Source organism: Anas platyrhynchos, chromosome 4 (genome assembly GCF_047663525.1).
Source record: "Anas platyrhynchos isolate ZD024472 breed Pekin duck chromosome 4, IASCAAS_PekinDuck_T2T, whole genome shotgun sequence".
Lineage (NCBI taxonomy): Eukaryota > Metazoa > Chordata > Aves > Anseriformes > Anatidae > Anas > Anas platyrhynchos.
Window position 1 is genome coordinate 9447178 of NC_092590.1, and position 20776 is coordinate 9467953.

Sequence of the window (20776 nt, forward strand, 5' to 3'; positions counted from 1 at the left end):
GCACAGATGTGTGACGTGTTCACATTCAGATCTTTCTAAGGAAGGCAACCAAACAGTCTTAAAACGTCCCGTTGCTGCCCAGTGAGGAGATGGCATTCGCCGGGGGAGGAGTGGGAAGCTTGCCTTGCTAAAGGAACATTTTTAGATTCAGGTGAAGGCAGGAAGGTGATGATGAAAGCTTTGATTTCTGCCCATTGGGACGGCAAACAAGTGCAATAAATAGGGCGGGTGGGCGCACACAAGGGAACTGAGGAGTGCCAGGGGAGCATCAATATCAAGATAACACCCAGGGTGATGGAGTGGGGCAGGCGCATTGAGACGGTGCTTGACCCTAGCAGCAGCCCTTACCCTCTCTCTCCTGACAGCTTAGCACAGACGCTTTTTCTGTCCTCATATTTCTCCTCTAGGGACCCTAACCATCACTAGCAGCATCTCAGGGGCAAAAAAGGCCATGGCCTTTGGGTACCACAGATTTCATTTATTGCCATCCCACAGCAGGTACGCACCAGAGGCCTTCTGGAACACAGCCAGTGGCAATTACTGCCCTAAAAACAGCTCTGAAAAGAAGCTAACAGCATCACAGCACGTCTGCTTGTGGGGTCTTTGTGCCTCACCTCACCGTGGCCAGGCTGGCTCCCCGGGCTCCCACATGACGAGATAGGCAAGAAGCACCGGCAGCGCAGAGATTAGAGAGACATCAAAAAAGCCCCCCCGCACAGTGGACCTGGGGAATCTGTGATGGGTTTGAAGCCCTAAAAGGGGGTCTCTGTGTTCTGGTATTGCTTGAACCTCCACAAAGGAGATGAAAAGGAGGAATAAAACATCTGAACAGCCCAGGCTGGCCTGAATGGTGCGCATTCATTCCGGCAAAGATGGATTTCTTCTGGTCCCTCCTCCGTATCCTCCTCCGCAGCGAGGATCTCAACACTCCAATTACAGGATATTCATATTAAACAGAGAAGGGGGACAGCAAACATTTGGGATATGACATCTGAGAATCCAAGCGGCCAGCAGAAACCTGGAAGAATGACTGAAATGACCCCAATGGCTCAGCTCCTCACCAGTCTTAGGTGCAGGCTTCAATTGGCTCTTAGCAGACAGCCTCACACTTGGCTTAAGGCAGGTCCCAGATGTTCCCACTGCACCAAAGCCACTGTGAAATGGGACTGGTGGCCCCAGCTGGACACCTGGCTGCACCTTACTTCTAAGCCTTGCAACACACCACCACCCAGCCAACATCCTTCAGGTGTTTTTGGTGCTTGTGGCTTAGAAACCGCTTTGTCCCTTCAAACTTTCCCCGAAATTTTTGCTTCCCACCCTTTCAGATGGAAATGAAAATGCAAGCTAAGAAAAAATGGCATTAATAATACAAACTGGGGCCTTTGGGAGAAAATGTTAGTTTTGGAAAGCGACTACTCCACATGAATATGTCATGCTATTAGAAGTTTATCTGGATTTTCTTGCCTTCTCACAAATGCATGTATTTCTCTTCTGCCACACATAGTCCTTTTTCCTTATTTAATTAGGGCATAATTATAAGTGTATAACTAAATTAGAAGAAATAAATAGAGATTCATCCCTTCAGTAGGCATTTTTCTCGGAAAATTATGTCCCCCTTCTCCTCCAGGTATTGGTTTTCTTCAGTTTTGTTTCTCTATTTTTAATTTAAAGGTACTTCTCTTATGTTTTATTCACTTGTTTTCATTAGGTAAAAGAATGCCTTGGCATGAAAACCTGTCCTGAATGCACAGCCTGTTTGACAGATACATACAAAGACTTGAAACATGAGAGGAGAAGCGGATGGTTGCAAGCAAAAAAAAAAAAAAAAAAAAGAAAAGCCTGAACAAAAGAAAGGAATTAAAGCCAGCACCAGGGCACGTACTGAAACCACGCGGCTGTCATTGTGCGCCCTGATTCCTAGGAGCGATGCAAAGCATCCTGCTTGGCAGGATAAGACAGACAGACCTCGAATACGAATCTCCACTGCCTTCTGAAGAGGTAGGGCCGTCCTTTTTATCTCTGGATCGATCCCGGCCAGTTTGCTGCACGCAGCGACTGCTTGAATTTCAAATGCCGAGTGCTGGTATCTGCGATTGGCCGCGCACCGTAAATCACATGCTAATGTTGCTCTGTCTTGACTGGATGAGAATAAACATCATAATCAGGAAAAGGCCTTGGAGGAGCCACTGTGGCTTTAAATCTCTCAGGGAGCAGCAGCAGTTTCAGGAGAAGCGGCTGATAAAGCGGATTAGGGAATTCGAGAAAATTTCAAACCGGCTCCTTTCTGGGCCACGCGGGCTCTGCCCAGGGCGTCACTGCTGGCAAAATGAGGCTGCTGCAAAATTTATCGCCAGGCTCCCAAATTTCCATTTCAATCTCTCCCGTCCCAGTCCCACATGCGTGCCCCAGTCAGATCCTGCCCCCCTTGCCCGCTCCCCACCAGCAGCAGCCCCGGGCATCACCCGCGCTGCTTCTGGGGGTGCTGGGGATGCCTGCGGGCCGGCCCTGCAGCAGCACAAGGAAAGCAAGGGCAGCCGCCGGCGTTTGTATGGGTTATTTATTGCTTCTTTTCGCTGTATTCCCGTCCCTACATTATCTTCCACGGCCAATAAATTCTGCTCAGGAGTTCACCCCAGGAAAGGATGCACAAGCCAAGGACCTGGCACCCTTTTGCAGGCATCAGCAGGGCTCTGCTGGGCTCCACAGCCCCATAAACATCCAGCACGCTGCCAGTCACAGGACAGCACCGGGCTGTATTAACCCTGGGCCTGAGCAGAGCCAGCCAGAAGAGCTTGAAATATGCAACGTGTGCCTTTGTGGAGGAGCCTAAGACCTCATGACTAGCTGAAATGATGTCTAAATTTGAAAAGAAAAAAAAAAAAAAAGACTTCCTCAGAGGTATTTTGCAACTGTAAATGAGCCATAACTTGAATAATCTATGAGCTATGATGAGCTGCTATTAGCATTTGAGTTACACTGCCCTCAGAAAGTCGCGAGGGGTTCTGGCCCCAGATTGTGGTTCCCTCCTGACATGTACATGGAAATGGGGTTGTCCAGGGTGTCACCACCTCCAGGTGAGCGATAGTTCAGGAGGAAGGGTGGAGAATAAATGTTACTGCAAGAAAAGCTGCTGAATTTCCTTTTGAGAGACTGATAATCCCGCAGGCTTCCGCAGAAGCAGCTTTTGATTATCATTGCTGATGATATTAGAAGACATCTCTGGAGTCTGTCTTTTAAAAAATGTTTCCCTAGTGCTACTTGAAAACATATGGGTTGGGAACTGAAGTGAAAAACTGATGTTTTGCTAACTCTCTTGGCATGATGGAGGCTTAAAAATGATGTGCCTGATACCGGAGATGCATTTTTAACAGTAAATGAAAGCAGACTGCATAAAAATTCAAAATACTAGCCTGGTAAATGTGGATGGGAAATGAAGCTGGAAGAAGGGGCTGGGTAAAGAACCAGAGGAGAAAAGGTGGATCAGGCCTACAGCTGGGCTGAACTGGAGCAGCTCTACCAGCTTCAGCAGAGCTGTGTTGAGTTGCTTGGATGTACACGAGCAACTTACGGGTTGGATTTGGGTAAACCAGGTCTAACGCAGCATTTTCAAATGCAACCATTTCCTGAGGGCTTCACCAAGTAACAGGACGGGCAAGCTCAGACTGCTGCTTGAAAGGTGACAATCTGGATGGGAAAGGGTCAGAGAGATGGAGCTGGTGTCAATGTATTTTGCCAGTTCCAGCTCTTGCACCAGCAATGCCTAGAGAAGTGGCATCCTGGCTTCAAAGGACGCGCATCTACATGGCTTACTGAAAGGAAACTGGAGGGGAAAAAAAGGGAAGAAAACGGGAAAGAGGAAGGCTACACATCCTGGAAAGCTTCTTCAGCCTAGCATCTCATCCATCTGGGAAACCAGCCTGTAGTTGTAGGATCTAACACAGACATCACACCCAGAGAGAAGATCATGCCCCAGATCCAACGGCTCTTATCCACACAGCTTAAACCTATTTCCAGAAAACACACATTAAAACACAGAAAATGTTTTATACTGGAATAAGTGTGTTCTCTGCTGGAGTTGGATGAGGTTAGTTCTGCTGGTTTAATAGGTCATGCCAAGGAAAAAAGAAAAAAGAAAAACAAAAAAATAAAAAAGGAAAAAAAAAAAAAACAAACAAAAAAAGACAAAGCATTATGCTGATAGCATTCTGAAGTTTTCATTGGGCAAAACACTGGCCTTCAACAAGGCAGAAAGCTGGCTAGGCTTTGTCCCACCAGCTCCACCAGCTGTAGAGAAATTAATATTTTGAGGCTGCTGCAGAAGAACATTTGAACTAAAGTTACTTTGGCGAAGTGCAGAATGATTTTGTCTCTTGTGTGCATCTGAGCACCTGCCAGCAATGACTGGTTTTGTGAACTTCTGAAAGGAAAAAAAAAAAAGTGTTTCCTTTCAATAGCTTTCCCCTCCACCTCTTTGTCCCTTTTGGGCCCGTCAGCCAGCACATGCGTACCCACACACAGAGTCAGACAACCAGCAGATTGGCGCTACCGAATTCCTTTGCCTTCCATAATTTTAGGTGATGATCTCCAGGAGGTTTGTGGGTGGTCATAAGACAAAAATGCAAACTGCTGCTGAGGTCGGCATCCTTGTGCACCAGTACGGGCAAGCTCTCCATCTGCCCCACTTCTGGAAACAGGTTGGATATTGCCCCTACCCAGAAAGTGTTTCTTAAGATGCCAGAGCTTGCATTTTTGCTGTATGCTGATCACAGTGCTGAAGCTGTAAGGTTCTGCAGAGTCCTAAAGGAACGGTAGATCCTAAAGGCAGTTCACATCTTTATCCACAATCAATTAACATAATCTATTTCTATGATTTTCCCAGGCCCTGTTTTTACAGCCTCTAACTAGGAGCTTAACCTCTTTTCCATAAACCAACGTGGATAAAATACGCTTAATATTGCTCACAGTTCTTACAGAAAACAGAACGGGTTTGGCATTTGGCTACACAAAGAAGTTTTATTTCAGTGACTTTAGGCACTAGGATTTCTCCAGATGTGACTCAAGCCATGATTTTCCATTGAAATAAGCTTTTATGCTTTATCCAAGAGATAGAGCACATTCTGCGAAAATTCAAATGATTTTATTCTAGCCTATGTCTAATTAAAGTGAACAATAAAAATTGTTATCCTTTTATGACCGCCAGCCAATTAACTGACCTGGTGATAGGGAATTAAGTCAGTCTTCTTCCTCTGAAATGACAGCTGAAATAACAGCGGTACGGTTCTTTGTCTACCGCGTGAGTGCTGGAGAGGAGGCAGAGGAGGAACAGGATGATAGACAGACAGAAAAATCCTGCCCCTGTTGCAATGCTGAAAAGCTTCCCATTAACTTTCTGAAGGGCAGGATCTCCCCCATTGTGCCACAGCTCCTAGGAAGGCTTCACAAAAAAAAACACAACAGGTAAACAAAAAAAAAAGTGCTTCTATTGTGATTTATACTATTCCACAATTTGTTCATTTGAGAAGCTCTGTGAGGATATTTTACTGACTTTCTTTCTCTTTCACATCCCTCAGTGTAAATGGCAACGGAGCAGGCAGAGCGCACGCCAGTTCATTGACGGTGTGTGCCAATGAACTTGGAATTTAAACATGACCCGGTGGAAATCGATTAGGGATATTTGGGTACAAAACCAGGAGAACCTAACGTGCCGGGGCTAGGGCAAATCCATCAGCATGGTAAACTGGAGCCTCTCCACCGAAGATGGGAGATGCAAATGCCAGCTCAGAGCTGCCAAGGGCCAGCTTGGCTGCCAAGAAAGTTTTGCCTTTTGCACTACTACAGATAGCTTGATTATAGGAACTTAGTTTAATTGACGTGCAGTCGCTCTCATTCAGGGATAATAGTGTCCACGGTTACACAACTCAAGACAAAAACTGCACATTTATATGGAAATCAGTGAATCTGTAGGAGGCATTATACTGGCATAACTATTCTTGTTTAAAATCATGCCTCATCGAATGCTTTTTTTTTTTTTCCAGAGCATCTGATCTTTAGGTGTCTGTTGACTATGCAGCACTGTGTGGTAGGTCCATCATGCATAAGCATCAACATGTGTTTGTGTATTCTATCAAATCACAGACAAAAATCACCTCAATACACATGGTTTCAATAAAGCAGCTGAAAGCCTGCATGACAGTAACAAACAGACAAAAAATATGCATCTGTTTTGGTGCCATTTGCCGGTTCGTGTTAGTTATTTGCCAACAGACATCTGACGTGCAAAGATGAAAGCCTGTTTTGCCTCCTTCTCCTCAAACTGCCATAGTCATGCTTCACCACTGGACTCCCTTTGAAAAGGAAAAAGTTGCTATCAACTGTCCCTCATTATCTGCCGCAGTCCATCTGGAACAAAGTTGCTGTTAGCTTGCATAGATTTGGTCTAATTGTTAATTAATGTAATTTATTAACTTCCATGGATGGGAAAAGATGGAAATGAAAGCACAAGAGCAAGACAGTCTCGGGCAGAAGATGTTTCTACAGCAGCTGAGCACTCCGTGCTTTCACAACGCTGTTGTGAAAGCTCCTCTTCCAGGCTCTCAGTTCCCCTTGATGATGGTGGCATTAGTAATTGCCAACAGGGATAGACTTCAGACTTCAGAGTGTCAAAAGAATTAGGGCTGTAATGTCAGAAAATAGGAATGTGAGCCATGCCAAAGAAATACAGAGTTTTTGTTTTGTTTTGTTTTTTAACATGTTTAGATTTTAAATCCTTTTAAGGGATAGCATTGTAGGCTTCAAGTGACCTAGCAAATAATGAATGATAACAGGAAATCCCAGCAGAATTATAGCAGCTATTTCACCAAGACCTTGGCCATCCAGCTATGCAAGAAGAAAGAGTCCTTTCCACCAAAAAAAATGTCATCTTCCCAACAGTCTAATGGGGTAGCCTGATCAGAGACAAAAACTAAAGCAGTGACTCTTACTAGAGACACTTTTTACTTTATACAGACTTAACAAAAAGAATGACTGGACAAATTCATATAATGAAGTTTCCTTAAGGGCTCGGCTCTTAAACCTCAAAAAGTCAGTGAGCTGCACATTGTCGCAGGCTCAAAAAGTCCTTGGAGGGACCATCCCCACATGCTTGTCCTGCCACGCTGCCTAGGCACCCACCGCTGGCTGCTGTCAGCAGCTTCTGGACTTGTGTTCAAGACAGCGACTTCAGAGGCAGATCATAATTACAGGTCTATTTTTAGAAGCTCTAATTTTGGCGGGAGGCCAAAAGTTGTAATAAAGCAGCTTTGGTATTATCTGTCATCTCCAGACACGGAAAAAGGCCATGAATTCAGCATGGGGGTAGATAATGTAGATATATTAGAATGCATTATTATCTACTGTGTTGCCTATTGCCAGTTTCATTTTTATTGCATGGCAAAGGTCAGCACCTTTCGGTAGCTCGGAGGTCCCAAAGGATGACAAATTACCACGAATTCATCTGTTCAGCATATATATGAAGCCATCATAAGAGAATATCAGCATGGTGCTAGCAGGCTCCGATCTACAATTATATGCTTCTTTTGGCAACAAAGAGTTGTCCACCACTGATGGTGGACAGATACCGAGGGCTGAAAATTAATACAGGCAAAAGGAAAGTAAGCTGGCACCTGACTTGTTCTTCAGCTGAAATACAGCTTACGTTATCAAGATTCACAAGGCTCTGATTCCTACTGGAAACTGAGCTGTGTTTGCTTTCAGAAAGCTGAGAGAATATTTTTATTTCAGAATGTCTTACTGTTATTCCTACAAAGCACGGGTCTATCCAGACTTTTTTCCAATTAAAAAGAGGAAGAAAATGGAATGAAAATACCAATCAATATGGGAAAAAATGGAACATTTGTATACAGAAAAAATGGGACTTGCTTCCATACCTTGCTCGTATAGGCACAAAGCTCTTGTGGATGCCAGACCTGGCAGACTTTGTTGGATCCTTCAGGACAACTTAGTCTCAGCCAGAAAAGATTGCACTGAGCCACGTATTTAGTGATGCTTAAGTGAGCAAACAATTACATTAGTACCCCAATGCATTGGCTTATGATTGGTGTCCAGTTAAATCATTCTGGATGTGCTTTACAAGAATCCGCATGTTCTACATCCGAGAAAACTTTGCAGTCTGTCACATGATGGGATGGCAAGAAAAGTTACACACCAAAGAGTCCAAAAATCAGGAGCTTTCAGAGAAAGGTCCAAAACCTGTCATTTTGGCCCTCGGGCTTTATTCTGGCTAAAGTACCATTACATCATCTCCTTTTATCTCCCGTTACATCCCTTTGTTATCTCTGAGCCTTTTACTCCTCATAAAGCTCTGGCCTCAGTGGTCCACTGTTACAGCCAGCTCCCCGATGGGTTCCCCACTCTGTGAAACAGTTTTTTAAGTTTGTCACCTTCAAAATATGTTAAAGTCTGCTTGTTGTAGGATCAGAAGAGGTGGCTAGAAACGGCCAGCTGACCTTCTCTTTTGCCCCTCCTGCTAACCCTAAAACTTATTCTCCGCATTGGCCTGACAGAGTCTGAGATGGTTGCACTTCAGACCCCTCTGCAAGACCCGTCTATTATTCTCTTTTTGCCAAAGAGACTGATTTGAAGGGGTGTGAATTTCTGTGAGGCTTGGGAAGTGTTGAATTGACTTTTCTGTCACTTTAGCTACATTTCACTTTCCGTGGGTTACAGCGCTGATGGAAATGTCCTTATAGTCTATGATAGGCACATTCTAGAAATAGCATGTTAAATAAATTGAAATGTTTTTAAAAATTAAGAATCCTCCTAAAGTTTTAAAAATACAGACACTGTATATAATCGACCAAAAATAACCACGGCGTTTTTATTTTTGGCAAAAGATACGGAGTAAGAAGGAAAACTATGCAGTTTAATTTGCTTCTTGGTATTAGTTCGTATAGTATTTGCCAGTAATGGCAACATTATAATTTGTAGAATTAATTAATGATCTGGCATCTGATTTTGATTCATTAATGCTTAAGCCAGCTAAGTCTCAATTATCCTCTGGACTATTTATTCCTTAACAAGCTTTTAGCTAATGTGATTTTGAAAATATGAAAATAGGTCTTAACTTGCCTTTAAGAAGTGGCAATATTTTAACACTCCTCTATAAAATAAAAGAACCTTCATATTTTTTCGTGCTATTATAGTTACATTCAAAATTAGACTTGGGGGTTTTCAATGTATTCACTAAATATATATTATATTTATATGTACCTGGAACCTGACTTCAATTTAGTCTTGATTAAAAAATGTACTGAATTGGAAACTGTGTAATAAAGGATGCCTAAATCATACTGACCCAGAATAGCTCACTCAGTCAGACAGTTAGCAAATAAGTGCACAAGCAAGCAGATGATACGAGAATTCAAAATTAATTTTATTCTCAGAGGATGCATAGACTAGGAGATAGCATCTGATTCTATCTGCAGAGGTGTAAATCCAGAGTAACACCTTAGCTAAGGTCTCGTTACCCTGAATTTGATTGCTTATCCTGCAAATGATCAGAATTGGACTCTTCTGTGCCCAAGGCTAGGTTAAAGTAGCTGAAATATCCAGTATTGCTTCACGACATTTTTGTGATGCAACTGAAAGCCTCTACCGATTCCCAGGTATTTATTATTTATAACTAATCCATTTACCAAAGTAATTTAAAGACTCCTGAAATTTCCTCCAAATGACTGGTATTTTTGAAAGTTCAATCACCACATCCTTTAGGAAAATCTGCTCGATGAAGTTATCGCTTGTGCTGCAGTTGTATTATGAGCGTGGGCATCCAGAAACTGCATACCATCGATTGAGGATTGTCAGGCACCAGTTTAAGAGCTGATGTCAACTCACCTCGGGGAGCTGCTTCTATTGCTGGGCTCTGACGTGATGTTCATGCCTCTCATCATCATACCTTGTCCCCATTCACATTGGAACAGAAATGCATGATTACAAAGACCAGTAAACATATGAATCATGGACGTTTTAACCAAATTAACAACCTTAGTTAATCACTTTAGTTACTGAGAATTGTTCTGAAAGTACCTTCCAAAAGCTCTCCGGCATTATATAGATGGTAGAAAATAGAAAACTAAGCCAGCAGTGTCACCGCACAGGAAATAACTCATCTCCTGAAATCGTGACTCCTTCTCCTACGAAGCCATTCAGTGGCCTCCGAATACCTGCATTTTGGTCTAACACCATTTGACATCAGCCTAGTTATTCTTACTTCACACTGCTATGACACCAGCTAGAGCTTTCCTTACCCCTCTCATCCAAAACAAACAAACAAACACAAACAAACAAACAAAAAACACTTGAGACAAACATCTGAGACTATCATCCTTCCCCTTTTTAGATCGAGTTGAGCTCCTTTCAGTCCAAGACGGGTCCATGACCGCACGGAGAGATCTATAACACCAGCTCCTTGTTAACCCCAAGGAGCTGTTAGCTCAGACGGGTCCCAAAGGGCTTCCCCAAACCTACTGAGCAGGGGGATTGCTCGTGTCCCAAGCTGCCTATGGTTGTAAAAACCAACCCCCATTTGCTGGGTCACACACTCTGACCCACCAAATCCACTCTGCTCTGCTTCAGGGGCGTAAGGCAGCTCTCAACCCTGCTTATGTGACCGGCGCAGAACTGGGATGTCACAAAACCAACTTCCAGAGGCATACCTGAGGCAAGGAACAAAGGAATTAATCTCACAAGGAGAGGTCCCGGTTACCTGCGTCACTATGGCATGAGCACCTTTGGACTATGTGGTAAGCAGAGATGGTTGGGCTTAGTCTCTAAAGCCAGGGCTGGACTGGTGGAAGCCCAATTTTTCCTCAATTCCTTTGAGGAAAGGATTTGGTTGAGAAATCAGAGCAGCCCTGCTCACTCTTAATCAACCGAACAAGGGGGAAGAAGGGGAGCTGGCGGCTCGGGAAGAAAAAAATACGCAAAGCTTAAAAAGTTCCAGCTGCTGCTCCCTAATGGAGGCCTGGCTCCTCGTGAACGGTGGAATAGCTAGGCCACCTGGTGGCAAACAGCAAACCTTTGCAATTTCCAAGCCACAATAACTAGCCTGAGGCCTAGGGAGCTCAGGGGATTGTCACAGGGAAGCTTTTATTCCTGGCGGCTGCTGTGCGGCCACCTCTGGGGTCAGCAGGCGGCAAAGGCCTCCATCAGGGCAGGGCAGGGCAGGCCCTGTCAGGCAGCTCCCTCCATCACTCCTCCACCTCAGCCAGCCTCTCCTTTGCCTCAGGAGAAAGCAGTTTCCAGGGATAGGTGAACTTGGGCAAGCTTGTGAAGTGGGAGCCCAAGCGGCTGAGCAAAGGCCCTTGTCCCTCAGTGCAGCATCAGGTCGGATAAATGAAGTGAGGCTGTCGTTACACGTTCACTATGCTTATTTTAACAGATATTCTACAACAGAGTTTTCATTTCTGTGCCTGCCACTGGTTTCTTGCAGCAAATCTACTCACCAGAACTACCACAACATATCAGATGTAAATGGCGAGAGGTGCTGGTGCTGCTGGTGAAGTCCTTTAGTATCTAAGAGCTTGGCTGCATTGGGCAGTAGGGCAATTCCAAAGGGCGTTCACGGATGGATTCAGCACAGGCAAATGAATACAAAAGGAAATGTGTTTAACAACGTAGTTCTTCTTAAATAAAGAACTGACAATTTTGCTCAATTCTGTCCTTCACAGCTTTCATCTGAGCCTCGGGAAAACAAGTCACCGTGCCCAGCGCTGCTCTGAGCTGCTGTTCTTGCCCGATTCCCTCGCTGTGTTCTCTAACACTCAAAAACTCACCAGACTTGTGACTCACATTTTAATCTTATCCAAGTCACAATGTTTATTTCACAGGATGCCCAATTAAACAGTAATTCAATCTGCTCTGGAGTTGTTTCCTTCCCCTCTGGTGATTAGTATAACCTGAATAATGTAGGAAGCACAGGGGAAAAAAAAAAAGGCAGTAAACAACTCCAGTGACATCGGGAGAGCAAGCTGCAACTTTTCCCACTGAAGAAGAGGGAAAAACAGCATGCACAAAGGTGTTAACATGAGTCATAATTTCTGTTCTCTGACTCTCAAGAGCAAGAGGAAAACGGTGCTACCTCCGTGTGTCTTATGGGTTCCCTTTAAGCCTTAGGAAACAGGAGCAGGTTGTGGAGCTGTGCAAGCCACCCAAAGTGAAAGAAAATCTGCAGCCCATTTTCCCTGTCCATTTGAGTGCCTGCTTTTGCCCTTCATTGAAACCACTGCAAGTACGCCAGATCCTTGCACCTTGCCTCCACCACAAGAGCTGGAGCTTTGAGCTCTCTAAGCCAAGGAGTGGGCTCCTGCCCATCACTGGCTGCACGCTAACGTCCAGGAGCCCTAAAACCCAAAGGGGATTTTTATCGTGGCATTTCTCAGGCCTTTCTTTTCATCCACACACAGGCACATCCAGAGCCGTGTGACCCATGCAAATTTACTCTCGTTGTCTGCTCCTACCAGTACAGTGCCAGCAGTCTTCTGCAGCATCCCAGGCTCGCGCTGGAGACATGAGAGGCAGAGCTCAGCCTAATGGGCTGTTTTTCAAAAATGACAGAAAACTTCACTAGACTGTTACGTGTTGCCTGGTCTTTAAAAAGCAAGTAAATGAAAACCTCTTGGGAAACTCCAGGTAGGGGAAGCTCTGAGCTACCTTCCCAACCCACACAACTCGGCCAGCTCGGAGATGGATATCAGGAGGAATGCCCTGCCACACACAGGGACAACTCTACAGATCTCTTCCGTTTATGCAAGTGATCCTACAAAATGTGCCACTGGTTCCTTGCTGTACCGAAGCATCAGGTGCTAGTGCTGGGTGGAGGCCCAGTTGTGCCTCTGGGCTCTGCTGAGTTTGTGCTGGACGCCAACTGAGCAGGGTTTGCAGCCTGGGATGCTGCAGGGCCAAGCAAAGCATGGCGAAGGACCTGAAGCATGTGGGTACAGCCCTCTCCAAGAGCCAGGCATTCTCTCCTGCTTGCAAAGGCAGCAATTTTGTGGCTTAGGAAGAGGTATTGCCATCTGAGCTCCTGCTGGGACGCCGCTCATTACCCTCGGCTGTGCCTAAGTGGCGTTACGGCGAGCTCCTTGCGCAGCGTGCCCTGTGCCCCCCTGCTTTGCTTTTCTTTTTTTTTATTTTTTTTCCCCCTGGAAGAAGTTTGGTGTTTGACTTTTGTGGTTCTAACAGCGTAAAATTCTTCCCAAAGAAATTTTCCATGTGCTTTGCTGAGACTTTCTTAAAAAAATATAGATTAATTGTGATAATTAAATTTCCCTCTGAGTGATTTCTTTGATAAATGGGTCTAGTTAGGACTTTCAATTAAGCACTGGGCCCTGCTGTGAAGTCAGACTGAGCTTCGTGTTGCAGGCATTTATTGCCTCATTTACACAGAGACAATCTGAATTATTTTACATTACGCTGTTTTCTTTATCTGTCTTTTTTTAACACAGGTATTAGAATTCCTATTAACCCTTCTATCAGGGAGCCAATTAAAAAGGTATGGTCAAGCAATTTTTAATTATTTTGTTATGGTTTAAATAAGCCTCCTGGTAGTGTGGCACTTGAAATCTCTCTTTTGTCCAGAGCGCAGCCCTTTGCTGCATGAACTCGCAGGTTTGTTATTGTGCAGATTCTCATGGACTCCACGTTGGTGATAAAAGAATATGAAAATAATATCAAGTGGGGAGGGAAAGACATTGACCGCCAAGCCCACAACATGACGAATGGTGGTAATATGCAACAATTCTGGGAGCTTTTATGTTTTTGCCTTGTCCAAAATTCTGAGTAAACGGTAATGACTGCTTGGAGAATTTCAGCTGTCGGGGGGGCACTCCACCTTGAAGGTTGCTGTGTTTTCAAGTTATATCCCTGCACTCCAGCATGGCTGCTTGGCCACTTTCAGTGTGGATTGAATTATTTAAGATACACATTTTCTACCTTGTATTATGAAATTGGGGTTATTTGTTTGCTTGTTTTACTAGTTACTGGTATCGGTGGTTACAGAAAAATACCCATGCGATTGTCAATCCCTGCTTTTAACCATGAAGAGAGAGTGGTCCGCTGATTTAATAATAATAAAAAAAAAAAAAAAAAAAGCAAAACTCATCGAAAAGAGGGTCTGTTTTCACTACAATATCCACATCTAGATACCAGACTTCACTGTCATTGATAACAGAGCAGAAGAAGTCTACTAGACTTAGAAAATGGTTTTAAATTTTTATGAGTTTTCTGTAATGCCATCCGCAGCTACTCTAGCGAAGATGAAATTGCAAGGTTTACCAACTGATGTGCTTTGAGATATAAATCAGAAACTAATTGTCTGACATTAGGAAAAAACATGTTTTTCTCTCCTCCCACACTACCCAACATTTTTTTTTCTATTTCCTTTATACTATGTAGTATTTGTGAATGTACGTAATGAGAGCATACAAATTCCTTATTATATTTTTGAGCTTGATTTTGATGCAACCCTTGAAATTGGTATGCTTCCCATATGAGAGTTAGTCAGAGGCATACTTTAATTCATATTAAACTGAACCTTTTTGGGAGGGCAGGAGGATTTCTAGGGAATCTCTGTCATGCAAAGAAATCATATTGTCTTTCCGTATATGAATCTAATATCTAAGTGCAGTGAGACCTCCGATTGTATGGAGCAAGATGTATTAAATGAGTTGTGACTACTGAGGGTTTGAATAATTGACGGATATTTCAATGCAATTAGTATAAAGCAAAAGACACAAACTCGTTGCTGATAAATTAGGGTTTGTGGATTATTGAGGTATGACAGTAAATACAAATGTCAGCCCCTCCTTTTTTTTTTCTTTTTTTTTTTTTTTCTCCAGTATAAAACAGCAACCCCCATGCTTCTAATGCAGATTTGTTATGCTCGGGCATATCTAATTTCTTAAACTGGTAAGGCAAAGATAAGTACTGCCAAATAATGGAAGTGTACATTTTAAAAATCCAAATGCTATTTTAAACGTAGGCTAAAATGAGAACCTTGTGCGGTTAATATTTATCTAGCATTCCCTCTCTTTGAGGCACATCTTGTCATATAGGACTGTGCTGTTAAAGTGGTTCATGGGAATGATGTGCATGACTCCTTCTCTTGCTAATGGGAGCTGTGTGCATAGAACAATTTAGCTGTTAGTGCTCTGAGGAGAAGAGAACTTGAATAGCAGGGGCTTGGAGAGCAAAATAAAAAGAAAGCTGCTAAGGGCATTTGAAAATACACTTGCTATTCTTTTTCTTCCTAAGCATTGCTGCAGTAAACAACCGCTTCGAGATTCCTCTTTAAATAAGTGACATGAAAAGGAAAAGAGCATGACTTTGTATCAACAGCCATTCAAAACCTACTGCGGTCCCAAACTAACCTTGGGGGTAAGAAAGGCTCGTGGGGGGAAGGGTGCCCGTGGTGGTTCTTGGGCTTGGTTTGCTTCTTGGCTGGCTGTTGGCTTAAAGCCATTATCCCCAGCGGGGGTGTTCTGACCCACATATCGGGCGGGGATGCTCGCTTTCCTCTGGGGAATGTAGTTAGGTCTGGATTTAAAAACCACGACTGCCTAAAGTTAGCCTCCCAGAGCCGTGCAAGGCACTACAGAAATGGCCTGATTTTCGAAAGCATCAGCTACCCACAGACTCCTGCTCGGGGTCCTGACCCAGCAAAGCACATGAATGCTCTCTCCAACCCCCGTCCCCTGGGCAGTGTGACTGCTCATGCATTGAAGGCTAAAGTGCCTAAGTGCTCCCTTAGGTAGGGGTTAGAGAACTTAAACGTGGGTGCAGGATCTGTGAGCCATCCATTCCTGTAGAGCTTAGCTGGAGGGAGGGAGGGAGGGAGGTTTTTTGCATTTGATTTTTTGTTTTATCACGTTGCTTGTTCAGGATTTTCCCGACCACGCTGTATGCAGCAAAGTGTTTTTAAGCATACTGCAAAACCTGGTTCCTAACTTTTCCTGAACAGTTTCCTTTGAGGGAAAACAAATTGTGACAAATTTGTGACAAATTGTCACAAGGCTGTGTACAGCTTCTAACGTTAGGGCAAATGTACACCAGACTGGAGAGCAACTTCTCGTAAAGGTTAAGCTAATAGCAAAGTCTTACCGATTTCGTAGTCAGGCCTAGAAGAACCTGGGCCATTAAAAATGCCAAACAGCATTATGCAATGCACAGCCCTTCCCTAAATGCTATGATGTGTATCTCTTAATGAGTCAAAAAGTGGCTTAAGGTACTGGACCAGGATACAGAAACCCTGACTCCAATCCCCACTGCCACCAAAAGCTTTACCTATAACCCTGGGCAAGTCACTGACTACTCAGTTCTAAATCCATAAAATGGCAAGATTCTTCTCTGCCTTTTGAGCGAAGGGAGCCTAAAATCCATTAGTGATTGTGAGGCACTCAGATATTAAATTCTTAAGTGCTTAGATACATCAGTAGAGGAATTTTCCAAAGAGACATTATTGAGCAGACCTGTGCATGCTTTTTGGTAATATTCATCATAATGTGTTGTTGTATATCTTTATTCCTGATGTTTTATTTATTGCAAAGTATTAAAGGTTGGGTTTCCTTGTGGGGGTGGATTGACTTGGAGGAGTTCCACAGGGAAAGAAAATGTTTTCTGTGTTGTAAGCCTAACAACATAACAGGAAAAAGAAAAAGCTAAGGTTGCCATTTGATTGAGACAATAAATAAATGCCTTCACTTTAGCCCATCATGTGCCATCTAACTATTAAGTTCTTATGCTTGCACAGTCTCATTCTTAACTGCCTTGCTTTTCACCTATTGTGTTTACTTCTGCTTCTAGAACCGATATACTAAATGTTACAAAAAACATAAACCCCAAACCAAAACAAAAAACCCTCCACCACAAAGGTAATGATCAGCATACATAACCCTGATGATCCTCATCAGCCTCAGTTCAGAGTAGCTCACACAGACTGCACTACATGAAGACCTTTAGCAATTTGGGTTCTCTTTCTCAGGTTGAAATCTTCCTTGGGCTGCTGGCTCTGCAGGGGATCGGTACCACTCACTCTCAGGATGAGTCTGACTTTATATTCCAGTATTTTGCGTTAGAGCTGTCTACTGAATCACCCTATCCATCCCGTTACTCATCCTGCTTTCCCTTATACTCATTGATGTGGTCTTCTTTGGGGGTACTTTTTGCCTTTTATTAATAATCTCTTTGGGAAACTAAATTAAGCAAGTGCTACTGTATCTAGCTTTTATGAGTTGATAACCCTATGTTTATTTTTTAATATGATCAATGACCACGTTCTGTAACACAAAAGAGTATCTACATTTTCTTAATCATTACTCCGGAAGTGTTTTGGGAGCTTTCAGATTAAAAGGCACTAAATAAAATGCCGGGTTTTATTATCACTAAGTGAGGCTCAGTCTAAAACATAAACTGTCTGCGGTGTCCATGCAGTTGCTGTATATCCCATTTGATACTTGTCCTATTCATCCAGTGCTCTGACACACAATTTGTAACGCTGCACTCTGCTTTATTACTCCCAGTGATTCTTTTTCTGTCCACTCTTGGCTGGCACTCTGAGCCACGCAGGTTCTGTGTTGTATCGGTATCACTAAGGCACTTTAAGTCACTTTTGTGTAATTTGGATTCTGAGCTGATCCCAAAGATTGCTCACTTTATGAGTTATATCACTCTAAAGAGAGCTCTCTATGGATACCTCTGCAATTCAGAGCCACAGAAAACCCTTTTTGAGTGTTTTGTGATACAGACATATCCCTTTTTCTTTCTAGCAGGCACTGGGCATTGCTGAAAGTTGGTCAGCGCAGGCTGTAGAATCGAGTAAGCTTTAAACACGTTTTGCCACCAACTGAACTCAAGTCACAACACCTTAAAACAATTAATGACATATCTCTGTCAGTCTTCAAAGGACTTACAAAAAAAGGGTTACAGCACCTGTGTTAGTTAAAACAAGGGATGCTCAATTTATAGATTAGGAAACCAAGGCAAAGACTCAGTTTACCATACCAAAATACCTAAAGATTAAGTTTTTAAGCAGCTTTCTACCAAGGCCAAAGGGTAAAAGTTGAGGTCTAAAGATCTTCAAATCATCTGTGTCCTGTTTTTTTTTTGTTTGTTTGTTTGTTAAATTCCTCCTGCTGATTATTTCTATAGCATTTTTCAGAAAGAAACAAAAGCCCATAAACTTTTGCCTTCTCCCCCCCCCCCACTTATCTGGAAGAAAATGACAGGAAGCTAAAAGGTTGCCTCTGGATCTGCTCTACACTGCCTGAGAAAAGAAAAACCCAAAGCAAAAAAGGGATTTTAATTAAGGCACTTTGGCCAACATTCAGAACGGAACACGCAGCACTGCTCTTCTGTTTCTGCCCTTTGCTCGGTTACCCGCAAAACTCAATCCACATGCATGCAATTTGCTCTGCCCACAGCCTGAAATCAATGAGGGCACCTGCCACAGCCTGTTATTGTTTTTATTTATTGTCTGTATTATTAGACCATGCAGGAACCCTAACAACAAATATTGTCTAAAGCCTTGTGTAAAGGTTGAACAAAATGATGGCCCTGTCCCAAAGTGCTTACAAACTAAAGACAGGAGACCACAGACAGATACAAAAAGACAGACAGAGGATAAAGGAAATGAGAACGCTCAGTGCGGCTGACAGCAGTACAAAGGTTGTCAAAGGTTTCATGGACGTCATGGCAAAGGAGAGCTTTAAGATGGTTCTAGAGGGCTACCAAAATAAATCCGAGGACATTTACACAGGGTACTCTGCAAGTATGAGAGAGGCCACAGAGGAGAAAATGAGGGAGGGCTTGCTTTGGGATGGCAACACTGGACAAAAGAAGATGGTACGTTTTTAGGGTTTTAACAGAGTTAAAGCTGCATCGCTGGCTCGTGCCTCCTGACAATGAGGGATGATAGGTGGAGTCCCAGGGGACTTGAAAATGAAGATAGGCAGCTTATGTTGATGCGAGATAGGGGAGGGGGAGGTAATGCAAGGATGCCAAGAGAGGAGTGACATGTTCAAAGTGACAGGCTAGGAAAATGATCTTTGAAGCAACAGCGGCAGCATTCAGGATGATTAGGGCAAAGGCAAGCCTGCATGTGTCAAGGCCAGGGAAAAGGATGTTGCAGCAACTGAGCTGTTAAATAATGAGAACTTAGGCTAGGGTTTTAGCTGCGTGGAAGAGTGGGAAAAGATGCATCTTAGAAGGTAGAAGATTTAGGAACTGGGGGTGGGGTGATACAAGCCGCTGGAAGATTGAGGCTTTACCTATATGTAACAGAGGTTAGCGCTGATGCTGCCACGCAGTCATGTGTGACGGATAGCATGGTGTGGTGTCCACAACATCACCGAAAACAAGGTGGATGGAGGGCTTGGGGTCACACTGTTCAGCTCTTCTCTCTGCAGACAACTACAGGGCAGCTGCTTGGCGTAAACCAACGTTTCCACGCAGAATTTAAGTGCCGTGCCAGTAATATTTCTTTCCTCACGTGACCAGATCCTGTTCACATATACCCATGAGGTTGTGGTTCTCATCTAACTCAGAGAACACAAATCCTTTCCTCCATACTCAGTAATAAACTGTGCAGCCCCTGTGCAGTTTTCTGCTGTATTCCTGGAATAAGATTACCAGCAAGATTAAGGCCTCTGCTTTTGAGAAGGGAGATTTCACAGGATTAAATGTTATCCAGCCTACTTCGGAAACAGAGGATAAAACACAAGAAAAGAAAATGAATTATATTACTCAAAATATCACAGACTGTGGTGGTGGTGGAAAGGATAATGAAAACCCCCAAATTTAAATTATATACAGAAATAAAACCAGTGGAAAGCACCGCAGGGCGTACAATTCCGCTTTGTTGCCAGAAGAGGGCACTCGCGGATTTTTTTTATTTTTTTATTTTTATGACTTGAGAGATTTAAATCGAGATTTCCCTTGGTAGCATTTCCCAGGCATAAATCAAGCACAAATGAATAACCTTTGATTTATCATTCCTAATGGAGATGTACATCATATTGGCGTGTCATCACATTTCAACATTGGCCATTATGATGCCAATCATATAGTAATTTTCTTCCGTGTCATAATCAGCGATGAAGACGTACATTTCCATTCAGTACAATTAGATTTTCATGTTTCTTAATGGTAGCTGAGGGCATTAGGCAGAATACCGGCTTTTGCTGCCTCTAACTCTTTTTCGCTCATATTTTCCCGAAATTGTATCCAAACCATTACCCAAGCACCACGTTCCTGTAGTTAAACGCCGCCTCTGCTCACGTGGGAGAAAGGCGAGAAAGATTTAAAACATAAATCCAAGCTGCAGAGGAGCAGGCACCAAAATCCCGGTCAAACATCCCCGGTGTTAAGTATTTAAGAGCAATTTGCCACGTGTCACGTCGGGGTGGCCACTGGGGAGCCGACCCATGGCACACACCATGATAAGGCTGGGCCTGCCGTCTGCCTTGCCGAGCCCAGCGAAGCTGTTAGGAATAACTGAGTAGGAAAAACCCAAGCTAGTGTGAGCAGAGGCCTTTTACTGTGCGGATGGATGTGACGTGTTACCTGCCCCCTGAGCGAATGGCTCCCGGCTCCTCCACCTAATCCTGAGTCGGGAGCAGTGTATCACAGCGACACAGGTAAAGCACAAGCAGTGGAGTTTTCAAAAGCACCTCAGCTTGCCTGAGCCATCAGGCATTGGTGGCGAGTATTTTGGTGGCCTTTTAGG

The 20776-nt window shown here is 43.6% G+C and overlaps 1 protein-coding gene and 1 long non-coding RNA gene across 20 annotated transcripts in view; one reads left to right on the top strand and one right to left on the bottom strand.

The window, feature by feature from the left end:
- The window catches only part of CXXC4 (CXXC finger protein 4), a 166851-nt gene extending 151957 nt beyond the window's left edge, over positions 1-14894 (top strand). For 13 of the 14 annotated variants that reach the window (XR_011808829.1, XR_011808833.1, XR_011808835.1 and 10 more), the window contains 2 exons: positions 1709-10799; positions 11727-14894. Coding sequence is in view for 1 of the 14 variants with exons in the window: in XM_072036967.1 (XP_071893068.1) it covers positions 1709-1843 (135 nt within the window). In the remaining 13 variants the exon portion in view is untranslated. Of the gene's footprint in view, positions 1-1708 lie in introns of all 14 variants that reach the window. The other variant, XM_072036967.1, reaches the window with a different exon arrangement.
- Positions 1-20776, bottom strand: part of LOC106020089 (uncharacterized) — a 252097-nt gene that overhangs the window by 50436 nt on the left and 180885 nt on the right. The gene's annotated exons all lie outside the window — the stretch shown is intronic.